Consider the following 22,349-nt stretch of genomic DNA (forward strand, 5'->3'; position numbering starts at 1 on the left):
ATTACTCATCTCATATGTATATACTGTACTCTATACCATCTACTGCATCTTGCCTATGCCTTTCTGTACCATCACTCATTCATACCATCACTCATTCGTATATACATGTACATCATGCACACCTGATTCGGCAATGACTTCTAGCGGACCACAGTGTTCATTATTTCATAACCAGTATGTTATACCCCCATGAGGTTCCAGATCTACTGTTACATACACAAAGGGACATGCTGCCTGAGATCATCTGAATTATAAATACTGCACATATTTCAAAGTGCATAATCTGGATATCGTATTAAATTATTCACCATGCTTCAAATGAGTCTATTCGTCAAACTTGAGTTGATTTCATAAAGGGGATCACTGAATATGAAATGTATTGTAGCTAAAAAAAATCTTGATGCTCTTAGTGAATCCATAATGCCTGCAATGAGGCTAAACATTTGGATTTTCAAGAAAAATGCAGACATTCTAGAGACAATCATGAGAAACAACTGTTCCAAAACTTTAAACGAGGCATTAAAACTCCAAAGTGAACATTTCCAGTGTGGAGATACACAGGTAGTGGAGGAAGTCCTTTAATAATAATAATAATAATAATCAGGAAACAGGAAACAGGAAGACCTGGCTGGAGGAGATAAGATGCTCTGCTGCCCAAATCAATCTGGAGTGGAAAAACGGTTGGAGGAATTATAGAAGGAGAAAAAAGAGGAGTGGGGGAAGGCGGTGGGATGGTGGAGGGGAAGAGGGGCAGTGGGATAGTGGAGGGGAAGAGGGGCAGTGGGATGGTGGAGGGGAAGAGGGGCAGTGGGATGGTGGAGGGGAAGAGGGGCAGTGGGATGGTGGAGGGAAGGAGGGGCGGTGGGGAGAATAAGCCCTGCAGCAAAGTAGACTACACCTCATCTTATCATCATGAAGTTTGGACAGTTGCTTGTTTTCAACAGTTAGTCCATCACATGAGATGTGTTTGTGAGTTAAGCGAACAGCAATTGTTGTGCACATTAGTTTTCAGCAATGATACATTAGTGTACTGTGTATGGTGCTGGTGTGAGCAGAGTTCATACATGTACAGTAAAAGGACATAGCTGAACGTCAGTCCATTGCAATGGCTTAGTGGGCAGCAATCAGTATCTAAGGGAATTGCAGCAGTAGAGTTTGGGTAGCTAGTGGATGTTTTTGGAGATAAAAGTCAGCAGCTGGGTTATCATACAGTGAGCCTCACTGAGGATAAGACATTGACTACCGCTCAAGGCTCCATTGTACATAACTTGTACTTCAGAACATGTGCATATACCTGATCTGATCTTGTTCGTCCATCTACTGTACTTTATCTGCTATTTACCAGATCCTTACTTCACCATATTATACATAAATCCAGTTCTTCTTAAGGAAGCCTTGTTGACGTCGGTGCCCCTATATAAGTCCCAGGATTCAAAGCGGCATGATTTTCCTCTATGTACAGTACTCCCGTCCTTGATGGTGCCAGCCTGTCCATCCTTAGTTGTCCCAACTCACATGGTGTACGCCACCCAGTAGATCACATTGACGATGGCGAAGGTGGCAGGGAACACGGCCCTGGCGTAGACATCTATGGTATCAGCTTGGAGGGGCTTGCAAGCGCAACAACACTTGGAACAACAACTACAGCACTTCTTATCCTCTTCTCTCTCCTCTGACGCTGTGGTCCCCCGCCCCCTCCTGTGCTCCACGTCCTCCTCCTCGGCGCCGGAGCGCTGCGGACGGCGGCTGGACACCATCAGGCCCTGGTTCATTCCAGCCACGGACAGGGAGAAGAGCACCATGGCCTGTTTCCCATTCTTTACGACTGACTGGAGAAGCAGAGAGAGAGAGATATGTCAATAGAGAAAGGCTACAACAGTCAATTCCTTTGTGAAGTATCTTTACCTCACACCCAAGGAACCCAAAGGAAATTCTGAATGTTCAAAATGCAAGTGCTTGTATGTTCCTACTCACATTGTTTGCACCTATTGTGTCAACCCAATGTCCCTTGAACACTATGTGAACATTGAATGAATGTTGTGGTATAAATGGGTCAAATGAGGAACGGGCCTACCATTAAACCTTGGGGAACACCACAGTTGGGCAAGTGTTGTCCTCCCTTCTTACCTCAGAGCTCATCTTGTTGGCCTTGCTCTTGGCCTTCTCTTTGAGCCTGTAGTCGGCGTTGTAGTGAGCGAAGGCATACTCGATGAGCGCGGCGAACACAAACACGTAGCAGATCCAGAAATAGACATCCAGCGCTTTGATGGCCGAGGCTCGAGGGAGAGATGAGCGGGCGCTCACCATCAGAGTCGTCATGGTGAGCACAGTGGTGATCCCTTTACCAAAATATATATGGAAATTACATATTTGTTTTGAATAGAAAAGAGGAAGGTCCACACTCAATCATTGATGTGAAATAAAGTTAAATAAAAAATTGAAAGTGAAATAAATTAAAAGTGAATGTAATTTTTTTTTAAATCTTGTTTAAAGCAGCAATCAGCAGTAGAAATAATAATCGTAATCCCCTCCCTATTTCAGTAAAAAGCTGAGGGACGGGCCTGGAAAAATTACATAGACAGTGCTATGGATGCAAGGACTGACCATCTATGGTATCAAAAGTATAGTTTTAACCATGTTTTGAGGCCATAGAGTGTTTGTTTACATTTACATTGTTCACAAACGTTGGCGTAAAACAAGCTTTTTATTTTGGGTTCTGATGGGGTACGACAGTTGAACTAAGCTCATGAGGCATGTATAAGTAAATTTTATTCAATAATCAATTGGTACATATTATTAATTTATAAGTCCAAAAACTGATATAGCAACTGCTGATTGCATGGATGGAAAACATTTTCTTTATATTTATTAGGGATTGTTTTTGGTTTACACAACACAAACAACCTAAGATAAGAATCTACAACTTAAACTGTGATGAGGGTTTCACCTTTTTCATTAATCAAATATAATTTGTCATCATGCATATCACATAACTATGAATATACTTCTCAATGATAATGCACTTTATTTTCTTCAAATTATAGGTCAATGTACAAGTAGACACACTCAGTTCACTTTGAATTCTTGCTGTCTCATTAAATCTGTGTTTTCCCTGTCATTTCTCTACTGACATACTCACAGCAAGCTAATAGCCGCATTCCAGGCCGACTAGATTGCAGACTATGCCCCCAATATCACTAACAGAATACTCTTAACATGATACTAACCCAGGGATACCCGAGCCGGGACTGCTGTTTGGCTGATCCAGAAGGACACCCAGGACATGGCAACCAGTAGGATGGAGGGCATGTAGGACTGGATGATGTAGACGCCTCGGTTACGTCTCAGCTGGAAGCGAAGGCTGAGCCGCGGGAAACGTCCGGCTTGGAGTGAAAAAGTAGACCAGCATTAGCTTTTCAATCAGTCAATCAATCAAAATGATTTATAAAGCCCTTTTTATATTAACAATTGTCACAAAGTCCTACAGTAACCCGACCAAGACCCCAAAGAGCAAATTACAAGGAAAATGCCCCAAGAAGGAATACATCTTTAGAGGAACCCGACTCAGAGGAGGGGGCACATCCTCTATGAATAACATGAGCCATTCTGTCTGTGCATAGAACATACCCACAGAGGTGTCTGCGTTCAAAACATATTAGTTAAAAAGTCCTAGGGTCTCTCATACACAAGACGCATGGTAAGACAACGTTCAAAAGCATGAACCAAAACGGAGAGTTGTGTACAGTGAAAGAGGCATATTTGAAGTGCTCTGTATAGAAATGAAGATAAATTTCACGGACATCACACTGGCTGTTAAGTACAGTAACCATGGTGATAGCGAAACGAGGATAGGTGGGGGAAGCTCACCGGATTTGAAGTTCATCGTCTCCGTGACAAATTTGTAGTCGATGATGGTGAACTGGGAGAGCTCCAGTTTGTCCAGTCCGTGGATATGTATCTGACTCTCAGACCAGTGGTACACAATGTCCTCTGAGGAGTAGCCATCTGGAACAGTCAAACAAACAAGCAGTCGACAAACAAGCAGTCAACAAACAAGCAGTCAACCAATATTCGTCCCAACAACAATGGAGCATCATTGGAATATTAAATGTATGTGTAAGGCATTGACTCTAGCCTTGCTTCTGGTACTCGTGGTACACAATTTCCCTTTATATTACGGCCTACATGCAGCTCTACAGACACTGGGAGTAGTCTAAAGTGTTTTCCTGTCCTCTTCTGTAGAGCAGGCCAGAGCCGGCAGGTTGATCCCTTAAGTTTAATAAGAGACTGTTTCAGGTGTGGGATTTATCTGTCCAATCAATGACATGATCAATGAACTACTGTACCAGGAAGAAAATAAAACCACCTTTACTTCGAATTGGGAAATCAATAGTCATGCTGTAAAGCAGGGGAACTCATTTTGACCCGGGGGCCGCAATCGACCTTCTGGAGGGCCATACTGAAAATTGGTTATATTTCCTCGGTGTCAAAAAAAAGTTCTCTATCCATCATTTTGGGAATTTACAGTGCTCCCTGACTGTCTAGCTTTATTTAGGTTATTATTAGCGAGTTGGACAGTCAAGAAACGGTATAAATTTAGGACCATTATCATATCTACACAGTTTCGATTTGAGTCTCCCACCCCCCGCCCAAAATAAAACTATTCTAACAAAAAATTCTAAAAAAAGGTAAAAACTCCAACCACCCACGGCCTGGATTAGACCCCCTCGCGGGATGATTTGTATGTTTGACACCCCTGCTGTAGACTATTGAGAGCCATCCATTAACCTTTTCACTTGTGAGTTCCAAATATCTCTAAAGGTCACCCCAGCCTGAGTCTTTTTATGCGTGTGATGTCAGAATGCACTCACAGGACAGTTAACCCACGCTGCCCTCAAACCAAGGCATGCTGCCTGCTAATTATCTATAGGCTATATTTCAACTTGTCAATTTCAAATCATTTTCGAACAACTTTTATTTTCTAACAACTTTTAAGACAACAGGGAACTCGTAAAAATACGAGGCCAAATCATGACGTCATCCCTGTTTAGCATTCGCGCTACGGTTAGGCTAGGCAGCAGGCTTGTATTTGGGATGATAACATTTTATTTGCTTTGTGATCTGTCAAAAACAGTAAACAACTTGTCAAATCATGTGCTCCGGTTATTGTATACACTGTAACAAGTACATCAAATATTTGTAATGTGCTTAAAAGTGGCCAAACTAAGTTCATATTTTTCAGGCAATGGGCTCAGCCATCTTTGACTTTGTTTATTTGCGTTCTATGGTGAATGGCATTCTAGGATTAAGGAGTTAACATAAACAAACATGGCTGCCATCATAAAGAATTTAGCTGCTGTTAGCTTAGCTGACACGCATCTCTTTTCTAAACAATATTAAAATGTATCCCTTGTGCTCACCAGAGATGTGGTACATTGTAAACAAGTCTAGCTGTTATGGAATGAGTTTGGCTATGGATGTGTTCCGTGTGATGTTTGGATTAGGAAGTTTGCATTTGTCTTTTACAGGAGGAATAAAGTTGTGTAGACCTTTATTTCCCATCAGTACCACACATTGTTTAGATGCTTTTCAGACAACAAAGCTGTTAAGACGCATTTGTTGCATCATACGTTCTGTTGCTACTGTTCCAATCACATATTTGCAATGGTACGCTGCAGGGGCCACTCAACAATGATCACAAATATGTGATCGTAAAGGTCAATTAAGAGTGGTAGGGAACATGACAGACTACCGGTATTGAGATCATATAAATAGATACAAGTCTATATAAGTAATATAAGTCAACCCACAGCTTTCTAGGTCCAGCATACACTCCTGCTCATCCATGGGGTATTTGGTCAGGTCCATGTCACACGCCACAGTCGAGGTGATCCTGAGAGGAGAACAAGTCATTTAGTAAACACCCACTTCAACCACAATAGTAACTTGACCCGTAACGGTAGGCCCTAGTCATTCTCACTTTGACATTATCATTAGGCATTATATAGCCTTAACTTCAGACCACGGCAAATCAATCGTTAAAGGGCCTCTCCAGCCCACACCATTTTCTTCTCTCCCTCCTCCCATGCTGTCCATCTCTCCTACCCCTTTCCTCCTTCTCCTCCTTCTTTCCTACTCGATCTATGCTCCTGCTCCTCACACATTATCTCCACCTCTCTCCTCCCCATTCCTCTCCCCTCCCCACTCTCCCCCTCCTCACCGGCTGCTGTAAAGGATGACCCCATCAGGCTGCAGGCGAATCAGCTTGTTCTCCACGGTGACGTCATGGAACCAGGCAGACTTGGCGTTGACAATGAAGGTGTCGGGCAGCCAGAGTTTATCCACGAAGCGGCTATCAAGTCCCAGGGTCTTGTTGGTGTGGTTGTAGGACAGGCGGTCGTCCCGCCAGCTCTGACGCAGGAAAATGGTCATGGTGTACTCCTGCCAAGCAGTCACACACGGTAACAACGAGAGTAGGCATACACATACGCGCAGACACATGCACACACAGACAGACAGACACAGACACACAGGCACATACACACACAGGGACAAAGCTGAGCCAAGGGCATTGCCAACTCTGGTACGAGACTGAGTGGTGGATCACGTTGAGACTTAGGGCAGTACTGTAGCTAGGAGAATAGGAGATGGATAAAGGGCCTGTTTCAATACTTTTCAAATGTCTCCTTTAATACTTTCCCTAGGGTAATCACTGATTTTAACGGTATTAGTTAAGAGAAATATAGAGGTTACAAGACTATTGCTTTTCACCAATACAACATGGTTGAATCTGTTGAATACCTCAAGGGAGGAAGGAAGGATACCTGTCATAAGAGGTGGGGTTTCAGGTGTCTCCGGAAGGGCTCCGGGCAGCCGAGCGGAAATGGAGGAAAACTCGCCTCCCTGCGGACCTGGCATCCTTTCACTCCCTCCTCTCTACATTTTCCTCTTCTGTCTCTGCTGCTAAAGCCACTTTCTACCACTCTAAATTCCAAGCATCTGCCTCTAACCCTAGGAAGCTCTTTGCCACCTTCTCCTCCCTCCTGAATCCTCCTCCCCCTCCCCCCCCCTCCTCCCTCTCTGCAGACGACTTCGTCAACCATTTCGAAAAGAAGGTCGACGACATCCGATCCTCGTTTGCTAAGTCAAACGACACCGCTGGTTCTGCTCACACTGCCCTACCCTGTGCTCTGACCTCTTTCTCCCCTCTCTCTCCAGATGAAATCTCGCGTCTTGTGATGGCCGGCCGCCCAACAACCTGCCCCCTTGACCCTATCCCCTCCTCTCTTCTCCAGACCATTTCCGGAGACCTTCTCCCTTACCTCACCTCGCTCATCAACTCATCCTTGACCGCTGGCTACGTCCCTTCCGTCTTCAAGAGAGCGAGAGTTGCACCCCTTCTGAAAAAACCTACACTCGATCCCTCCGATGTCAACAACTACAGACCAGTATCCCTTCTTTCTTTTCTCTCCAAAACTCTTGAACGTGCCGTCCTTGGCCAGCTCTCCTGCTATCTCTCTCAGAATGACCTTCTTGATCCAAATCAGTCAGGTTTCAAGACTAGTCACTCAACTGAGACTGCTCTTCTCTGTATCACGGAGGCGCTCCGCACTGCTAAAGCTAACTCTCTCTCCTCTGCTCTCATCCTTCTAGACCTATCGGCTGCCTTCGATACTGTGAACCATCAGATCCTCCTCTCCACCCTCTCCGAGTTGGGCATCTCCGGCGCGGCCCACGCTTGGATTGCGTCCTACCTGACAGGTCGCTCCTACCAGGTGGCGTGGCGAGAATCTGTCTCCTCACCACGCGCTCTCACCACTGGTGTCCCCCAGGGCTCTGTTCTAGGCCCTCTCCTATTCTCGCTATACACCAAGTCACTTGGCTCTGTCATAACCTCACATGGTCTCTCCTATCATTGCTATGCAGACGACACACAATTAATCTTCTCCTTTCCCCCTTCTGATGACCAGGTGGCGAATCGCATCTCTGCATGTCTGGCAGACATATCAGTGTGGATGACGGATCACCACCTCAAGCTGAACCTCGGCAAGACGGAGCTGCTCTTCCTCCCGGGGAAGGACTGCCCGTTCCATGATCTCGCCATCACGGTTGACAACTCCATTGTGTCCTCCTCCCAGAGCGCTAAGAACCTTGGCGTGATCCTGGACAACACCCTGTCGTTCTCAACTAACATCAAGGCGGTGGCCCGTTCCTGTAGGTTCATGCTCTACAACATCCGCAGAGTACGACCCTGCCTCACACAGGAAGCGGCGCAGGTCCTAATCCAGGCACTTGTCATCTCCCGTCTGGATTACTGCAACTCGCTGTTGGCTGGGCTCCCTGCCTGTGCCATTAAACCCCTACAACTCATCCAGAACGCCGCAGCCCGTCTGGTGTTCAACCTTCCCAAGTTCTCTCACGTCACCCCGCTCCTCCGCTCTCTCCACTGGCTTCCAGTTGAAGCTCGCATCCGCTACAAGACCATGGTGCTTGCCTACGGAGCTGTGAGGGGAACGGCACCTCAGTACCTTCAGGCTCTGATCAGGCCCTACACCCAAACAAGGGCACTGCGTTCATCCACCTCTGGCCTGCTCGCCTCCCTACCACCGAGGAAGTACAGTTCCCGCTCAGCCCAGTCAAAACTGTTCGCTGCTCTGGCACCCCAATGGTGGAACAAACTCCCTCACGACGCCAGGACAGCGGAGTCAATCACCACCTTCCGGAGACACCTGTACCCCACCTCTACAAGGAATACCTAGGATAGGATAGAGTAATCCTTCTAACCCCCCCCCCCCCCCCCCCCTTAAAAGATTTAGATGCACTATTGTAAAGTGGCTGTTCCACTGGATGTCATAAGGTGAATGCACCAATTTGTAAGTCGCTCTGGATAAGAGTGTCTGCTAAATGACTTAAATGTAAATGTAAATGATAAGATGCATGCTCTGACTGAATCCCTATTGGCTGATGTGGATTACACATAAGTGGTAGTTTCACATTTAGTTTTACTGCAACAGTACAGTAGCAGTGAAATATGGCAACCATTTTGTATAAAGGCCTGCAGGTGAATTTATACATTACCATGTTGGCTTCAGAGATGTGGTCAATACTGGCTACTTCAATAGCCATGGCAACATTCACGGGTGAGCCTGTGGGAAAAGAAGTGAGAAAAGAAAACAATCGCTTCCTCTCTCTCTCCCTCCCTCCCTCCCTCCCTCCCTCCCTCCCTCCCTCCCTCCCTCCCTCCCTCCCTCCCTCCCTCCCTCCCTCCCTCCCTCCCAAAGACACCCCTAGATAAGGATCAATGGCCACCGCACTTAACATTTCTCTACTGGAAGTGACATAGCATTATGTACATTCATAAACATGACATTGAGGGTCTCATGGGCTTGTGCAGAGGTGTTGTATTTTGAAAGCGCATACATAGCTAGCATTCTTTTGTAGTTTGCGCGATGATAAGCATGATTTGTGCTGCTGAGATCGTGGACACTTGGAGGAAATCTAAAGGGAGGGAGATCAGGATCACCGAAGCAGAACTGAAAGGCTATTTATTCCAAACATTAAGGAATCATACATTACTATTCTCCACCATTCAGCACTTATCCCATAACCATTTACGTCAAATTGTATTCTATAGCCATTATCCTACCCACCATAGAGATAGCAGTCATCAGCATTGACAAGTGGGAGGACAGTCAAAGTCAATGAAACCCATTTTGGAGGATTTTAAAACTAATTGCAATCCATAATCCCTTAGCCTGTCACTAAAACCTAGCTCATTTTGACTAGTGACCCTTTGGGAGAGGCTCAGTGTTACACTTCTTTGTTTAGATTCTAGACACCTATCATAGCACCACTTTCCTTCTAATTTGAAATGGTGAAGGGATGTGAATTGAATAGACAGAATAAGACCACACCAAATGATGTGCATGATTCTTCAATGGCCTTAAATAGCCCATCAGTAGGGCTTTATGGTAGCTGTCTTAGCACTTAAATAATATATGAGGGAGATGTTATCTTATCTTATTTATGAGAGGAAGTAAGGAGGGAGTGGGACTATTGATCATTGTTGAGCATAATGTTGAGCTATAGGTGTGTAAAGTGTTGGCTGTAGTAGCCTAGTTACTGGTTCACAAGGCCTGACATTGTGGTGGTGGTGGTTCTTATATCGACAATGCTTTTTCACCTCTGCTTAGCTGAGTTAAGCTGTGAGGTTGAGAAATCTAATGCTGTGGACATTGGATGTTTCACATTTGCCAGGCATTCTTAGCAAAGGCATTCTCCAGCAATGCTCCTTTTTTTTCTCTCGCAACACTACGCACATCTTCCATTTCCAAAGCATCATTTAAATAATCCCTTCTGCAAACTCATTCCAACGCTTAATTGCTTTTGTTTGTAATCTTTTGCGTCACGTTCAAACACAAATGCTTTTAATAGATTCCAACCTCTTATTTACATAGAGGTAAATATTTATTTCAAATAGGATCTACAAATGACAAAATGGGGGCAGGGGAATTTAATATGATGAATTTGAGAGGAGTCAAAATCATTTGAGTGTGATTTTCAAAACGCTTAGGTCCTATATACCTGGTTCTTGCTATGCTAAGAATGACTGTAAATGTGAGGGGGTGAAATGCAATCCAATGCCACGAGCAGTAGATCTCATACTCACCTCCTATCCCAGGGCGAAAATTTCGCGCATAGCCCTTCATTAACTCATCCAGATTAGGCAACCAGGAAATTTGTATGTCTGAACCTATATAGTCCCCAATGTCACTCAGCATGGCCCTATAGGGAACAAACACAGCACACTTGAGCACTCTGCGTCTGCAGCACTGGAGAAGCCCTGAAGGAAGAAAGCTAGAGAGGCAAAGACAGTATTAGCATTTTCATGTTGAACATAGATTTGCGATCAAGATCGGTGGGCATGCAATTATCCTTGGAGGATATGAAAGAAAAGAGCAAACTTTTTACAATAATACATTATTACAAAGTGCCTATTATCCATTAGGGATTTTGGAATAATGGACAAAGCTATCTCACTTGAGAGCTTCATATTCCACACATTTCTGGGCTAAGTTGCAGTTCATAAACCCTTGACTTGTGTTCTCAGCTTCAAGACACATACACATGAAGCGTCTCAGAGTAGTAGAGCAGATCTAGGATCATTCCCGATCTATGTAATCTTGTCTTGTCTATGAAATATTATTAATTATAATATAAAGGCTAAACTGATAATAGATCAGCACTCCTGACCCCAATATTATATGTGCTGCTTCTGACTGAACACAGTGCACACAGAAACGGACCACCAGAAGGCAGTGTTAGCTACTATGAGGGCCCACTCTGTGGACTCTTGGATGAGACAAAGGGCCAATTGTCTTACTCTGACTCTGATCTAACTTACTATGTGTTGTATTTAGTGATGTAAAACGCTGCAGATAGAAATTCCTTATTCTACCTGACTGACAATCATAGTGATTTGTTCTAAATGCATGTCTAGTTGAATAAAGTTTAGTAACATTGCACCCTCCTGAACAGACCACTGGTTTCAAAAGAGTGCTTCCCCGAACAACATTCAAACGAATAAAGACCTTTTGACATGTTACCCCTTTGTTCATAGTCGTTACATAGTAGCTAAAACATACTCTTAAAATGTACCAGACATTTTTTTATTTTGTCTTTTAAAACCATGGAATGTTTTTTTGCGCTTGTATTTTGGGGTTTTAATCACATCCTATGACATAAATAGATGAGAACATTGACTGAATTAATACATCAAATGAACTGTCTCCATGTGATCGACAGCTGTAGTCTTTTACTAGCCTAATTAACGGCTTCTATATTCAGAGGTAGCTGTTGGGTCGTTCCATATGATTTCAATCCATTTCTGACAGCACCCCTTTTGATTTGAACGAAACCTTCCATACATATTTGCCAATGATGGAAGTAGTCAGAAAGTAACTTTTTGGACCTGAATGCCAAACCATTCAGATAGAGATGCTCAAAGTTCACCAATTTTGCTTATTTTTTTAGCAAATTCTTTTGTGCAATTTTTCACAAATGCTGTAGCTATCATCTGAGGTGTTTGTGTTGTGCCCGTCATCGGTTGTGACACAGTTCAGACACAGCATACTCTTGAATAATTTACATTAAAGCTTAAAAAATGACATCATTTTTTGACAACCCTGTTTGTAAGCTTTCACATTATATCAAACTCAATCGTTTATCTTTTCCAGTGATGAACACATGGATGTCTCATGGTCGAGTTGGGTATGCAAAATGGGTCAACTTTGAGCACTTCTATCTCCTGAATGTTTTGGCATTCAGGTCCAAAAAGTCACTTTCTGACCACTTCTACCGTGGGTGTCACGACTTCCGCCGAAGTCGGCCCTTCTCCTTGTTCGGGTGGTGTTCGGCGGTCGACGTCACCGGCTTACTAGTCACCATCGATCCATTTTTCAGTTTCGTTTTGTTTTGTCTGTATTATACACACCTGGTTTCAATTCCCCCATCATGTTCCCTATTTAACCCTCTGGCTTTCATTTCTGTTTTGTCCGTGATTGTTTGTGCGTTAGGTGTTGTGGTTGATACGTGTATGTATCTGTTTATTTTCCATTTTGTGGAATTGTGCATTAATTTTGAGTAAAACACTGTGGTTTCGCTCAACACTTGTGTCCTGCGTTTGACTCCGAATATTCTCCGCACACAACCCTGACAGAATCACGGACCAAACTTCAAATGGAGTCAGCAGGCGCAGCCAGCCCTTCTCTCCCAGTAGAGGAGCAGGTTCAACAGCACGCGACCATGTTGCATAGTTTAGGGACAGCCATGGATCGCGTGCTGCAAACTATGGACAGATGGGAGAGAGGAGGTCTCCCAGTAAATCATACCCCAGCACCAACACCCGCACCTCAACCTACACCACCATCCATCCCATCACCGGTCGGAACCAGTGGAATTCGGCTCTCGCTCCCAGGAGCGTATGACGGAACAGCAGCCGGGTGTCAGGGTTTCCTCCTACAGCTGGAGCTATACCTGGCATCTGTTCATCCGTCCCCTTCGGGACACGAGAAGGTGGGCGCCCTCATCTCCTGTCTGACTGGTAAAGCCCTGGAGTGGGCCAACGCCATCTGGGGAAGAGAGGGATCTACCCTGGATAACTATGATGACTTCTCATCATAGCGATTGTTCCATCTAAGGCAGGGGATGAGGAGCGCTCAAGATTTCGCCTTGGACTTCCGTACTCTGGCCGCTGGTGCGGGATGGAATGAGCGGGCCCTGATCGACCACTACAGGTGTAGTCTACGAGAGGACGTTCGTAGGGAGCTAGCCTGCAGGGACACCACTCTCAACCTGGACCAGCTGGTGGATTTATCGATCCGGCTGGATAACCTGTTGGCCTCCCGCGGGCGTCTAGATCGGGGTCCGCCCATTCCATTACCCAGCTCCTTGGATCCAACCCCTATGGAGTTGGGAGGGGCTGCTAGGAGGGAGACCGGAGGGGGAACCACTCCATGTACCAACTGTGGACGCAGAGGGCACACTGCTGTCCGGTGCTGGGGTGTTTCTCCTGGAAGTCGAGGTAGCAGGCGGAGCACTGGTGGGTCGTCTCAGGTGAGTAGGCACATAACTCACCCAGAGCCTTCTGTTGCACACATGTGGTTATCTATAGAATTTCCTGAGTTTTCCCCACATTCCCAGCATAAGGCGCTAGTAGATTCAGGCGCAGCTGGGAACTTTATTGACCGCTCTTTGGCTCATAGCTTAGGGATCCCTATTATTCCGGTAGATGTTCCCTTCCCTGTACATGCCTTAGATAGTCGTCCTTTGGGGTCGGGGCTGGTTGGGGAGGTCACAGCGCCCATCGCTATGAGAACGCGGGGGGATCACGAGGAGAGAATTAGTCTCTTCCTGATCGACTCTCCTGCGTTTCCTGTTGTGTTGGGTCTTCCCTGGTTGGCCTCTCATGATCCGATTATTTCGTGGCAACAGAGGGCTCTCAAGGGATGGTCCTGTCAGTGTTCAGGGTGCCACTACGGTGGAAAGTCCAAACCAGGTTTCCACCATGCACATTCCTCCCGAATATGCCGATTTGGCACTCGCCTTCTGTAAGAAGAAGGCGACTCAATTACCACCCCATCGACCGGGGGATTGTGTGATAGATCTCTTGGTAGACGCTACACTTCCCAGGAGTCACGTGTATCCTCTGTCACAGGAGGAGACGGTGGCTATGGAGACATATGTCACCGAATCTCTGGGACAGGGATACATTCGGCCTTCCATCTCACCTGTCTCCTCGAGTTTCTTTTTTTGTGAAGAAGAAGGATGGAGGTTTGCGCCCGTGTATTGATTATCGCGGATTAAATAAGATCACGGTAAAATACAGTTACCCGCTACCACTTATAGCGAGTATGACCGAGTCATTACACGGGGCGCGCTTCTTCACAAAATTGGACCTCAGGAGCGCTTACAACCTGGTGCGTATCAAGGGGGGAGATGAGTGGAAGACAGCATTTAGCACCACTTCTGGGCATTGTGAGTACCTCGTCATGCCGTACGGGTTAATGAATGCTCCATCAGTCTTCCAATCCTTTGTGGATGAGATCTTTAGGGACCTGCACGGTCAGGGTGTAGTGGTGTATATAGATGACATTCTAATATATTCCGCTACACGCGCCGAGCATGTGTCCCTAGTGCGCAGGGTGCTTGGTCGACTGTTGGAGCATGACCTGTACGTCAAGGCTGAGAAATGTCTGTTCTTCCAACAGTCCATCTCCTTCCTAGGGTACCGCTTTTCAGCGTCAGGGGTAGAGATGGAGAATGACCGCATTTCAGCCGTGCGTAATTGGCTGACTCCAACCATGGTAAAGGAAGTGCAGCGGTTTTTAGGGTTTGCCAACTACTACCGGAGATTTATCCGGGGTTTTGGTCAGGTAGCGGCTCCCATTACCTCACTGCTGAAGGGAGGACCGGTGCGACTGCAGTGGACAGCTGGGGCGGACAGGGCGTTTGGTCACCTGAAGGATCTGTTTACCTCAGCTCCCGTGCTGGCTCATCCTGATCCTTCCTTAGCATTCATAGTTGAGGTGGACGCGTCCGAGGCGGGGATAGGGGCTGTGCTGTCTCAGCGCTCGGGTACGCCACTAAAACTCCGCCCCTGGGCATTCTTTTCGAAGAAGCTCAGCCCGGCGGAGCGAAACTATGATGTGGGCGACCGGGAGTTGCTGGCTGTTGTCATGGCTCTGAAAGCGTGGAGACATTGGCTTGAGGGGGCAAGACACCCTTTTCTCATTTGGACTGACCACCGCAATCTGGAGTACATCCGGGCGGCGAGGAGAATGAACCCTCGCCAGGCAAGGTGGGCCATGTTTTTCACCCGTTTTGATTTCACCCTTTCCTACAAACCAGGTTCCCAGAACGTTAAGGCAGACGCACTGTCCCGGCTGTATGATACAGAGGAGAGGTCCTCAGATCCCACTCCCATCATTCCAGCCTCTCGCCTGGTGGCACCGGTGGTATGGGAGGTGGACGCGGACATCGAACGGGCGTCACGTTCAGAGCCCATTCCACCTGACTGTCCAGCTGGGCGTATGTACGTTCCGTTTGATGTCCGCGATCGTTTGATCTGTTGGGCTCATACGTCACCCTCCTCTGGTCATCCTGGTATCGGTCGGACGGTGCGCTGCCTTGCTGGGAAGTACTGGTGGCCCACTTTAGCTAAGGACGTGCGGGTTTATGTGTCCTCCTGTTCGGTATGTGCACAGTGCAAGGCACCTAGACATCTGCCCAGAGGGAAATTAAAACCCCTTCCCGTTCCACAACGACCGTGGTCACACCTATCGGTCGATTTTGTGACGGATCTTTCCCCGTCGCAGGGTAACACCACGATCCTGGTCGTTGTGGATCGGTTTTCTAAGTCCTGCCGTCTCCTTCCTTTGCCCGGTCTCCCTACGGCTCTACAAACTGCGGAGGCTATGTTCACCCACGTATTCCGGCACTACGGGGTGCCTGAGGATATAGTTTCTGATCGGGGTCCCCAATTTACGTCTAGAGTCTGGAGGGCGTTTATGGAACGCCTGGGGATCTCGGTCAGCCTTACCTCAGGTTTCCACCCCGAGAGCAACGGGCAGGTGGAAAGAGTCAACCAGGATGTGGGTAGGTTTCTGAGGTCCTATTGCCAGGACCGGCCGGGGGAGAGGGCAGCTTACATCCCCTGGGCGGAGATGGCCCAAAACTCCCTCCGCCACTCCTCTACCAACCTATCACCGTTTCAGTGTGCTAGGTTACCAGCCGGTCCTGGCACCATGGCATCAGAGCCAGATTGAGGCTCCTGCGGTGGATGAATGGTTTCGGCGCTCAGAGGAGACTTGGAACGCTGCCCATGTGCGGTTACAACGGGCCATCAGGAGACAAAAGGCGAGTGCCGACCGCCACCTCAGTGAGGCCCCGGTGTATGCACCGGAGGATCGGGTCTGGCTCTCGACCCGAAACCTACCCCTTCACCTGCCCTGCCGGAAGCTGGGTCCGCGGTTTGTGGGGCCATTTAAAGTCCTGAGGAGACTGAACGAGGTTTGTTATAGGTTACAACTCCCACTGATTACCGTATTAATCCCTCGTTCCATGTGTCTCTCCTCAGGCCGGTGGTGGCTGGTCCGCTCCAGCAGTCTGAGGTGCGGGAGGTCCCTCCGCCCCCTCTTGACATCGAGGGGGTCCCGGCGTATAACGTAAGGGCCATCATGGATTCTAGACGTCGGGCGAGGGGCCTTCAGTACCTCGTGGAGTGGGAGGGGTACGGTCCGGAGGAGAGATGCTGGGTACCGGTGGAGGACATTCTAGATCAATCCATGTTACAAGAGTTTCACCGTCTCCACCCGGATCGCCCTGCACCTCGCCCTCCGGGTCATCCCCGAGGCCGGTGTCGTCGCGCTGCTGGAGCCGCGCGTCAGGGGAGGGGTACTGTCACGACTTCCGCCGAAGTCGGCCCTTCTCCTTGTTCGGGTGGTGTTCAGCGGTCGACGTCACCGGCTTACTAGTCACCATCGATCCATTTTTCAGTTTCGTTTTGTTTTATCTGTATTATACACACCTGGTTTCAATTCCCCCATCATGTTCCCTATTTAACCCTCTGGCTTTCATTTCTGTTTTGTCCGTGATTGTTTGTGCGTTAGGTGTTGTGGTTGATACGTGTATGTATCTGTTTATTTTCCATTTTGTGGAATTGTGCATTAATTTTGAGTAAAACACTGTGGTTTCGCTCAACACTTGTGTCCTGCGTTTGACTCCGAATATTCTCCGCACACAACCCTGACAGTGGGCAAACATGTATGGAAGGTTTTGTTCAAATCAAAAAGGGGTGCAGTTAGAAAGTGATTGAAATCATATCTTCAGAAACTCACAATGTGCTGAACCTGAGAGGTCAAATTGAAATGTGACTGTGCAGAACATATGCCACCTAAACAAAAACCAAAGAGTTTAACAAAGTTTGTTTACAATACTCTGGATTTTGATTTTGTTGGTCCTGTAAAGATATAGGCAAATGAGCAAAAATAAAAACAGCCTGACTAAGTTCCAATATCCACAGTAGCATACCACTTATTTAGAGTGCATGCCCAATACATTTCTTCATTCTAACTGGTATGCTATAGATATTGGAATATCCCATAGGTTCCTCCATTTGTGGCCTTCCTCTTCGACAACTAGGTGTTCTAACTTAATAACCTAACTGATAAAGTGATGGGACCTGTTTAAAGCGGTGGTGTCTCGGCTAATGGCTACATACTGACTTCCTCTTGTAGGTCTACCTATAGTAACTCCAGTGCAGTGTATAGCACCACACCACAGGCTACACATTATGCCTTCAGCAAAGGAAATGTGATGTCATGAAATGCTAATGGGACTGAGCATTTGATTAGTCTCGAGGGGGTTTCTGTAAACGTGCGAGGCCCACTCTCTCACCCCTCCACTCTCTGTTCAAACAGTTCAAAGTCAATTTCCCGTCGATGTTGTTCCTCTTAGTCTTTAATTTCAGTTCATTAGCAGGATCTCCTGAGGCCCTGCTTCGCTAACCATCTGTTTACCAGCTATAACAAACGTGGTATGTCTGAAATGGCAGCCTATTCCCTATAATATAGTGCACTACTTTTTGACATTGTTAGTGCACAATAAAGGGAATAGGGTGCCATTTCAGATACAGCCACTGAGAGCTGAGGTAGGGGAGACTAAACACAAAAGAAGCAGACTTTCTTGCCTCGGATAGAAATATAAAAGCCTTGTAATGTAGCCACAGCAGTAACAAGCTTAATTTGCTTCATACAATGACATCAATTTGTACCTGAGAACAGAGAGAGAGAATCGCACTAGTCATCCTTGCATTTTTTGTTTATGTTGTAATTCCTGAATGTTGACAGCACGTAAAGCTGGCTAATTAAATCTGCAGCCTTTTAAATGCCAATCAGTAGAGAAACTGTACAGACATGAAATGGTGGCCTTGCATAGATATGGCACATCCAAGCTCTGTCATTTCCAACCTTGATTAACCAAATTATAGCTTCTCTAAGCTGAAAGCTCTCTCTACGCACTGTGGCCTTTCCACCACAAACCCAATGTAGTGTAACTGTGCTTTGTTCCACTGCTGATCCCGCAGCCATTTGGCTAGAGCATATCTGGACCCCTCAGCGATAGCATCTGCCTGATTTGCACATAGGGAGCATCCATAAAGGACATACTAAGGGTATCTAACCTATGGGGCCACCATGTCTTCCAGTAGGGCATAAGAGTGCCTAGACAAGGCAAAAGGTCACTAACTATGCCACTTCTACCCCAGTAAGCCAACAAGAATGAATTAATTCTCACATTTGAATATTTGTGATGTTTTTCTTTGAACCGCTTTCAACTTTGCATTTCTGGACTACTTCCAGTAGTACTGCAACAATCACCCGTTTTCCTTTAATGCAGATATTTACTAATGGGGCGGCAGGTAGCCTAGTGGTTAGAGCGTTGGGCCAGTAACTGAAAGGTTGCTGGATCAAATCCCCGAGCTGACAAGGTAAAAATCTGTCGGTCTGCCCCTGAACAAGGCAATTACCCCACTGTTCCTAGGCCGTCATTGTAAATAAGAATTTGTTCTTAACTGACTTGCCTAGTTAAATAAAGGTAAAATAAAAAATTGAAATAAAAGGCATAACTTTTTTACTAGGCCTAGGTCTTGTGTGACTAAAATAAACTGCACTACAGGACACACTTTATGAAACATTAATCCCAAATGTTAAATATTTTAAAATGACAAAAATGTGACAAAAAAAAGTGAGATCACATTGCAGTGAAAACTGTCTGTCATTTAAACATTTGCCCTCAATAGGCTGTGTTTACACAGGTAGCCTATTCCAATCTTTTTCCTCTAATTGGTCTTTTGACAATAATTGGGCAAAAGATCAGAATTGAGCTGCCTGTGTAAATGCAGCCTTACATTGAAGAGGATTTATCCAGAAGAGGGGTAACTTCTAAGGACTATCACAACCAAGGGTATGGTGCATGTCACCTGAATCCATTTAAGGACAGCTGTGACTGACACCAAAGGTAGCGAAATATTTTGCCAGACCCGATTCTGGCTTTAAATTATTTTATTTTTTTAAACACATCGTCAAGTAGCAATGTTCAAGGAAATGTTTTGAATTTTGTTTCTAAATGGTTTGGAAATGAGAGATGAGGCACTGTCAGATTGCTACTCCAAAACACTCACAAATGAAAATGTGGGGGATCGTATAGTGGCAAAAAACTGCTAATGCATCAAGTTCACGAAGCGAGGTTAATATATCTTCAATTTGACATTGACACACACATCTCAGAAAAACCTGCGAAAGATCACATTCTAATAACAATTACACCCTCTGCTGGTATGTGTTGTCAGGAGTGGCAGGGCGCTACCAGGATTCACAACCTTGTACAACCTTTTGAACTGGGACAGTTTGCAACACTTGTGTAATGGAACATACCTCAACAGTTTACAGTTTAGAGACTGTTGCAATGACACGACCAGGATGGATGTGTGTCACTCTGATGTCAAGAGGCAACTTGCAAAAATGGATGGATACAGACTATTACAATAACCTTGTGGAGGTAGTAATTGCATAGTATTTGCATTGCCACTGCATAGTTATTATGGTGTAGACTGTTTTTTGTAAGTACAAGAGTGTATATAGAAACTGTTCCTCATTCCACTTGTGTTATAACAAAGACCACTCAATTTCATTACAATGCTATGAAAAATCTATTATAAAATGACTATGTAACAACATGCTGTTATTATAATCATCTCATTACTATTAAAAACTAATTTTAAGTTATGGTGTGACATTGTACACACATCCACTTTCGCTTGCCTCTATCTCGTTATCTTTACTATGAAGGTATGATCAGCATGTGTGTCTATGTAGATGATGGGCCCCACAGCACTTAAGCTGTAACTAACTGCTCAAAGGCTACATACAATACGTGGGTAGGCTATTCCTCTGCTATTGCAGAGAAGTCATCAGGTTTAAGAATTAATGTAATCAGCTCATTTTACGCAAATTGGACAAATCAAAAAAAGGTAGGTTAGGAATTAGTTTCCATTAAAACATTATCTAGGCTACATCAGAAACATATGTTATAGCCTCAGTGTGCTTATTGTGTTGTAAATATAATTCAAAATCTGAAAACACCCGCAGAAATTAACTAAAAGCTTTGAGACATCTAAACGGTCAGGATAAATCAGAACATAGCAACAGCTGACCTACAAAATAAGGGCAAAGGAAGCTATTGTTTCATCAAAAATGGTCCCTAATTTAATAATATAGGCTATTCCAAAATAACACAATTCTATTAAATCCTTAGTGAAGCTTCTGGGAAAGTCTCCTCCGTAACCCTAGTCAAAAGAGCCGTAGCCTATAATAGGGTCATCTTACCTGGTGGAAATGTTGTCCCTGATATTCAGGAGGGCAAGGCTCGCCAACATGAAAGTTATCATGTCCATTTCAACAGCTGGCCAAAGTTTCCCACAACAAGAAACGATCAAATAACCGAAGGGGATCACACAAACTGTGTTCCTACGGTCCCATAATGTGGAGGAAGATCATGATTAAGTAAAATGTTGTGATGACTCATGATCTTCTCACACACGCGCGCCTCGCCTTGTCCCTGTCCCAGCCCAGCGTACAGAACGCACGGAGTCAACTCTTTGCTCAGACGACAACAGCAGCCTAGTTTACTGGAGCACACTCTTGCGCTCCCCTTTCGCAGCATTGGCGAGAGAGCGAGAGAGAGAGAGAGAGAGAGCGAGAGAGAGAGAGAGAGAGGGGACCACACTAATCTGTCTCTCACTGCGTTGCCTGCTCGCTGAGCAACGTCAGATTAAATCGTCCACGCATGAAAACGCTTCTCCATTGTAAACTCGAGGCAAGGAAAATACAACAGATAATTAATTATATAATGGATTTGATAAACTTTCAGTATTATTGTCATCTGCACAAGCCTATTCGTTTTGTTCAATCAAAACTAACAATAGATTAATTAATATTACGCATCCAACAATAGTCACGTTTATGATATGTAAATATCTTTTTTTTAATTTATTTTTACTTTACCCCTATTTTGGCCTAGAAAATTACCCTTCAGAAATCTGTTTTTATTATGTGGTAAGAACCAGGTATACCTACAAGTTCACTCCAATCTATTCAAAATAGACCTTTATGATGTGGGCTAAAACATTTTTATGTAGTAAATAATTTATGTAGTAAATAAACAATTACATTTTCAGATATCACATTTCCCCTATTTTGTGACGAAAGTATTTTCATAACAATGCACCTGCCCTGGTTTAATTTGCTCCGCCCAAGGGAAGGAGGAAGTGATTCAGAAATAAAAACACTGTTTGCTTCCCTGAGGATTTTCAACATGGATTGTTGCAACACTTAATATTAAGTTATAGGCCTACAGTATGCTACACAATACAGTAGATTGGATGGATATTCTCTCTCTCCTCTCCTGGTGGCACTAATCCACTCTTGTAAGGAGTGGTTATCTGCTTTGCCCCTCTAAGGTCACATGCCTTGCCTTTTCCCTCATGTGTAAGCTAAACTGTTTCTTTTGGGCCTTTGTGCATAGTGACATAGATTAGGATCAAAATCAGGAGTTATTGCATTTTAGAAATTGCTTGTACGCCTATACGGACTAAAAATGGCTTCTTGCATAGGCTACCAAATTTACATAAACCCCAAGATGTTATCTTTCTTTTTCTTCCAGCTTGCACTTCAAACCCTGAACAAAAATTCTGCTGAGCTGGTGTTGATTTTTATCAGTCCAGAAAAAGTACT

General features: G+C 45.3%; 1 protein-coding gene across 1 annotated transcript; it reads right to left on the bottom strand.

The window, feature by feature from the left end:
- Positions 1-562: 562 nt before the first annotated feature.
- LOC129860874 (gamma-aminobutyric acid receptor subunit delta-like) lies at positions 563-21,293 on the bottom strand. Its single transcript, XM_055931740.1, has 9 exons — positions 20,943-21,293; positions 10,670-10,785; positions 9,079-9,146; positions 6,221-6,441; positions 5,811-5,893; positions 3,868-4,005; positions 3,228-3,383; positions 2,128-2,339; positions 563-1,829 (listed from the first exon to the last, which is right to left on the bottom strand). Exons 1-9 carry the CDS (start codon positions 21,008-21,010, stop codon positions 1,512-1,514), a joined length of 1,380 nt encoding a protein of 459 aa, XP_055787715.1. The 5' UTR covers positions 21,011-21,293; the 3' UTR covers positions 563-1,511.
- Between the last annotated feature and the right edge of the window lie 1,056 nt (positions 21,294-22,349).

This window comes from Salvelinus fontinalis, chromosome 8 (assembly GCF_029448725.1).
Source record: "Salvelinus fontinalis isolate EN_2023a chromosome 8, ASM2944872v1, whole genome shotgun sequence".
NCBI classification, from domain to species: domain Eukaryota; kingdom Metazoa; phylum Chordata; class Actinopteri; order Salmoniformes; family Salmonidae; genus Salvelinus; species Salvelinus fontinalis.

What these genes read in the sequence shown, in the direction of transcription:
- LOC129860874 (XM_055931740.1), bottom strand. Translation starts at nt 21,010, where the DNA reads ATGGACATGATAACTTTCATGTTGGCGAGCCTTGCCCTCCTGAATATC. An exon ending in ACATCTCTGAAGCCAACATG is followed by an intron (nt 6,442 to 9,078) that starts GTAATGTATAAA and finishes ACTGCTTGGCAG; the next exon opens with GAGTACACCATGACCATTTT. An exon ending in CCCGGCTCGGGTATCCCTGG is followed by an intron (nt 2,340 to 3,227) that starts GTTAGTATCATG and finishes ATTTTGGTAAAG; the next exon opens with GGATCACCACTGTGCTCACC.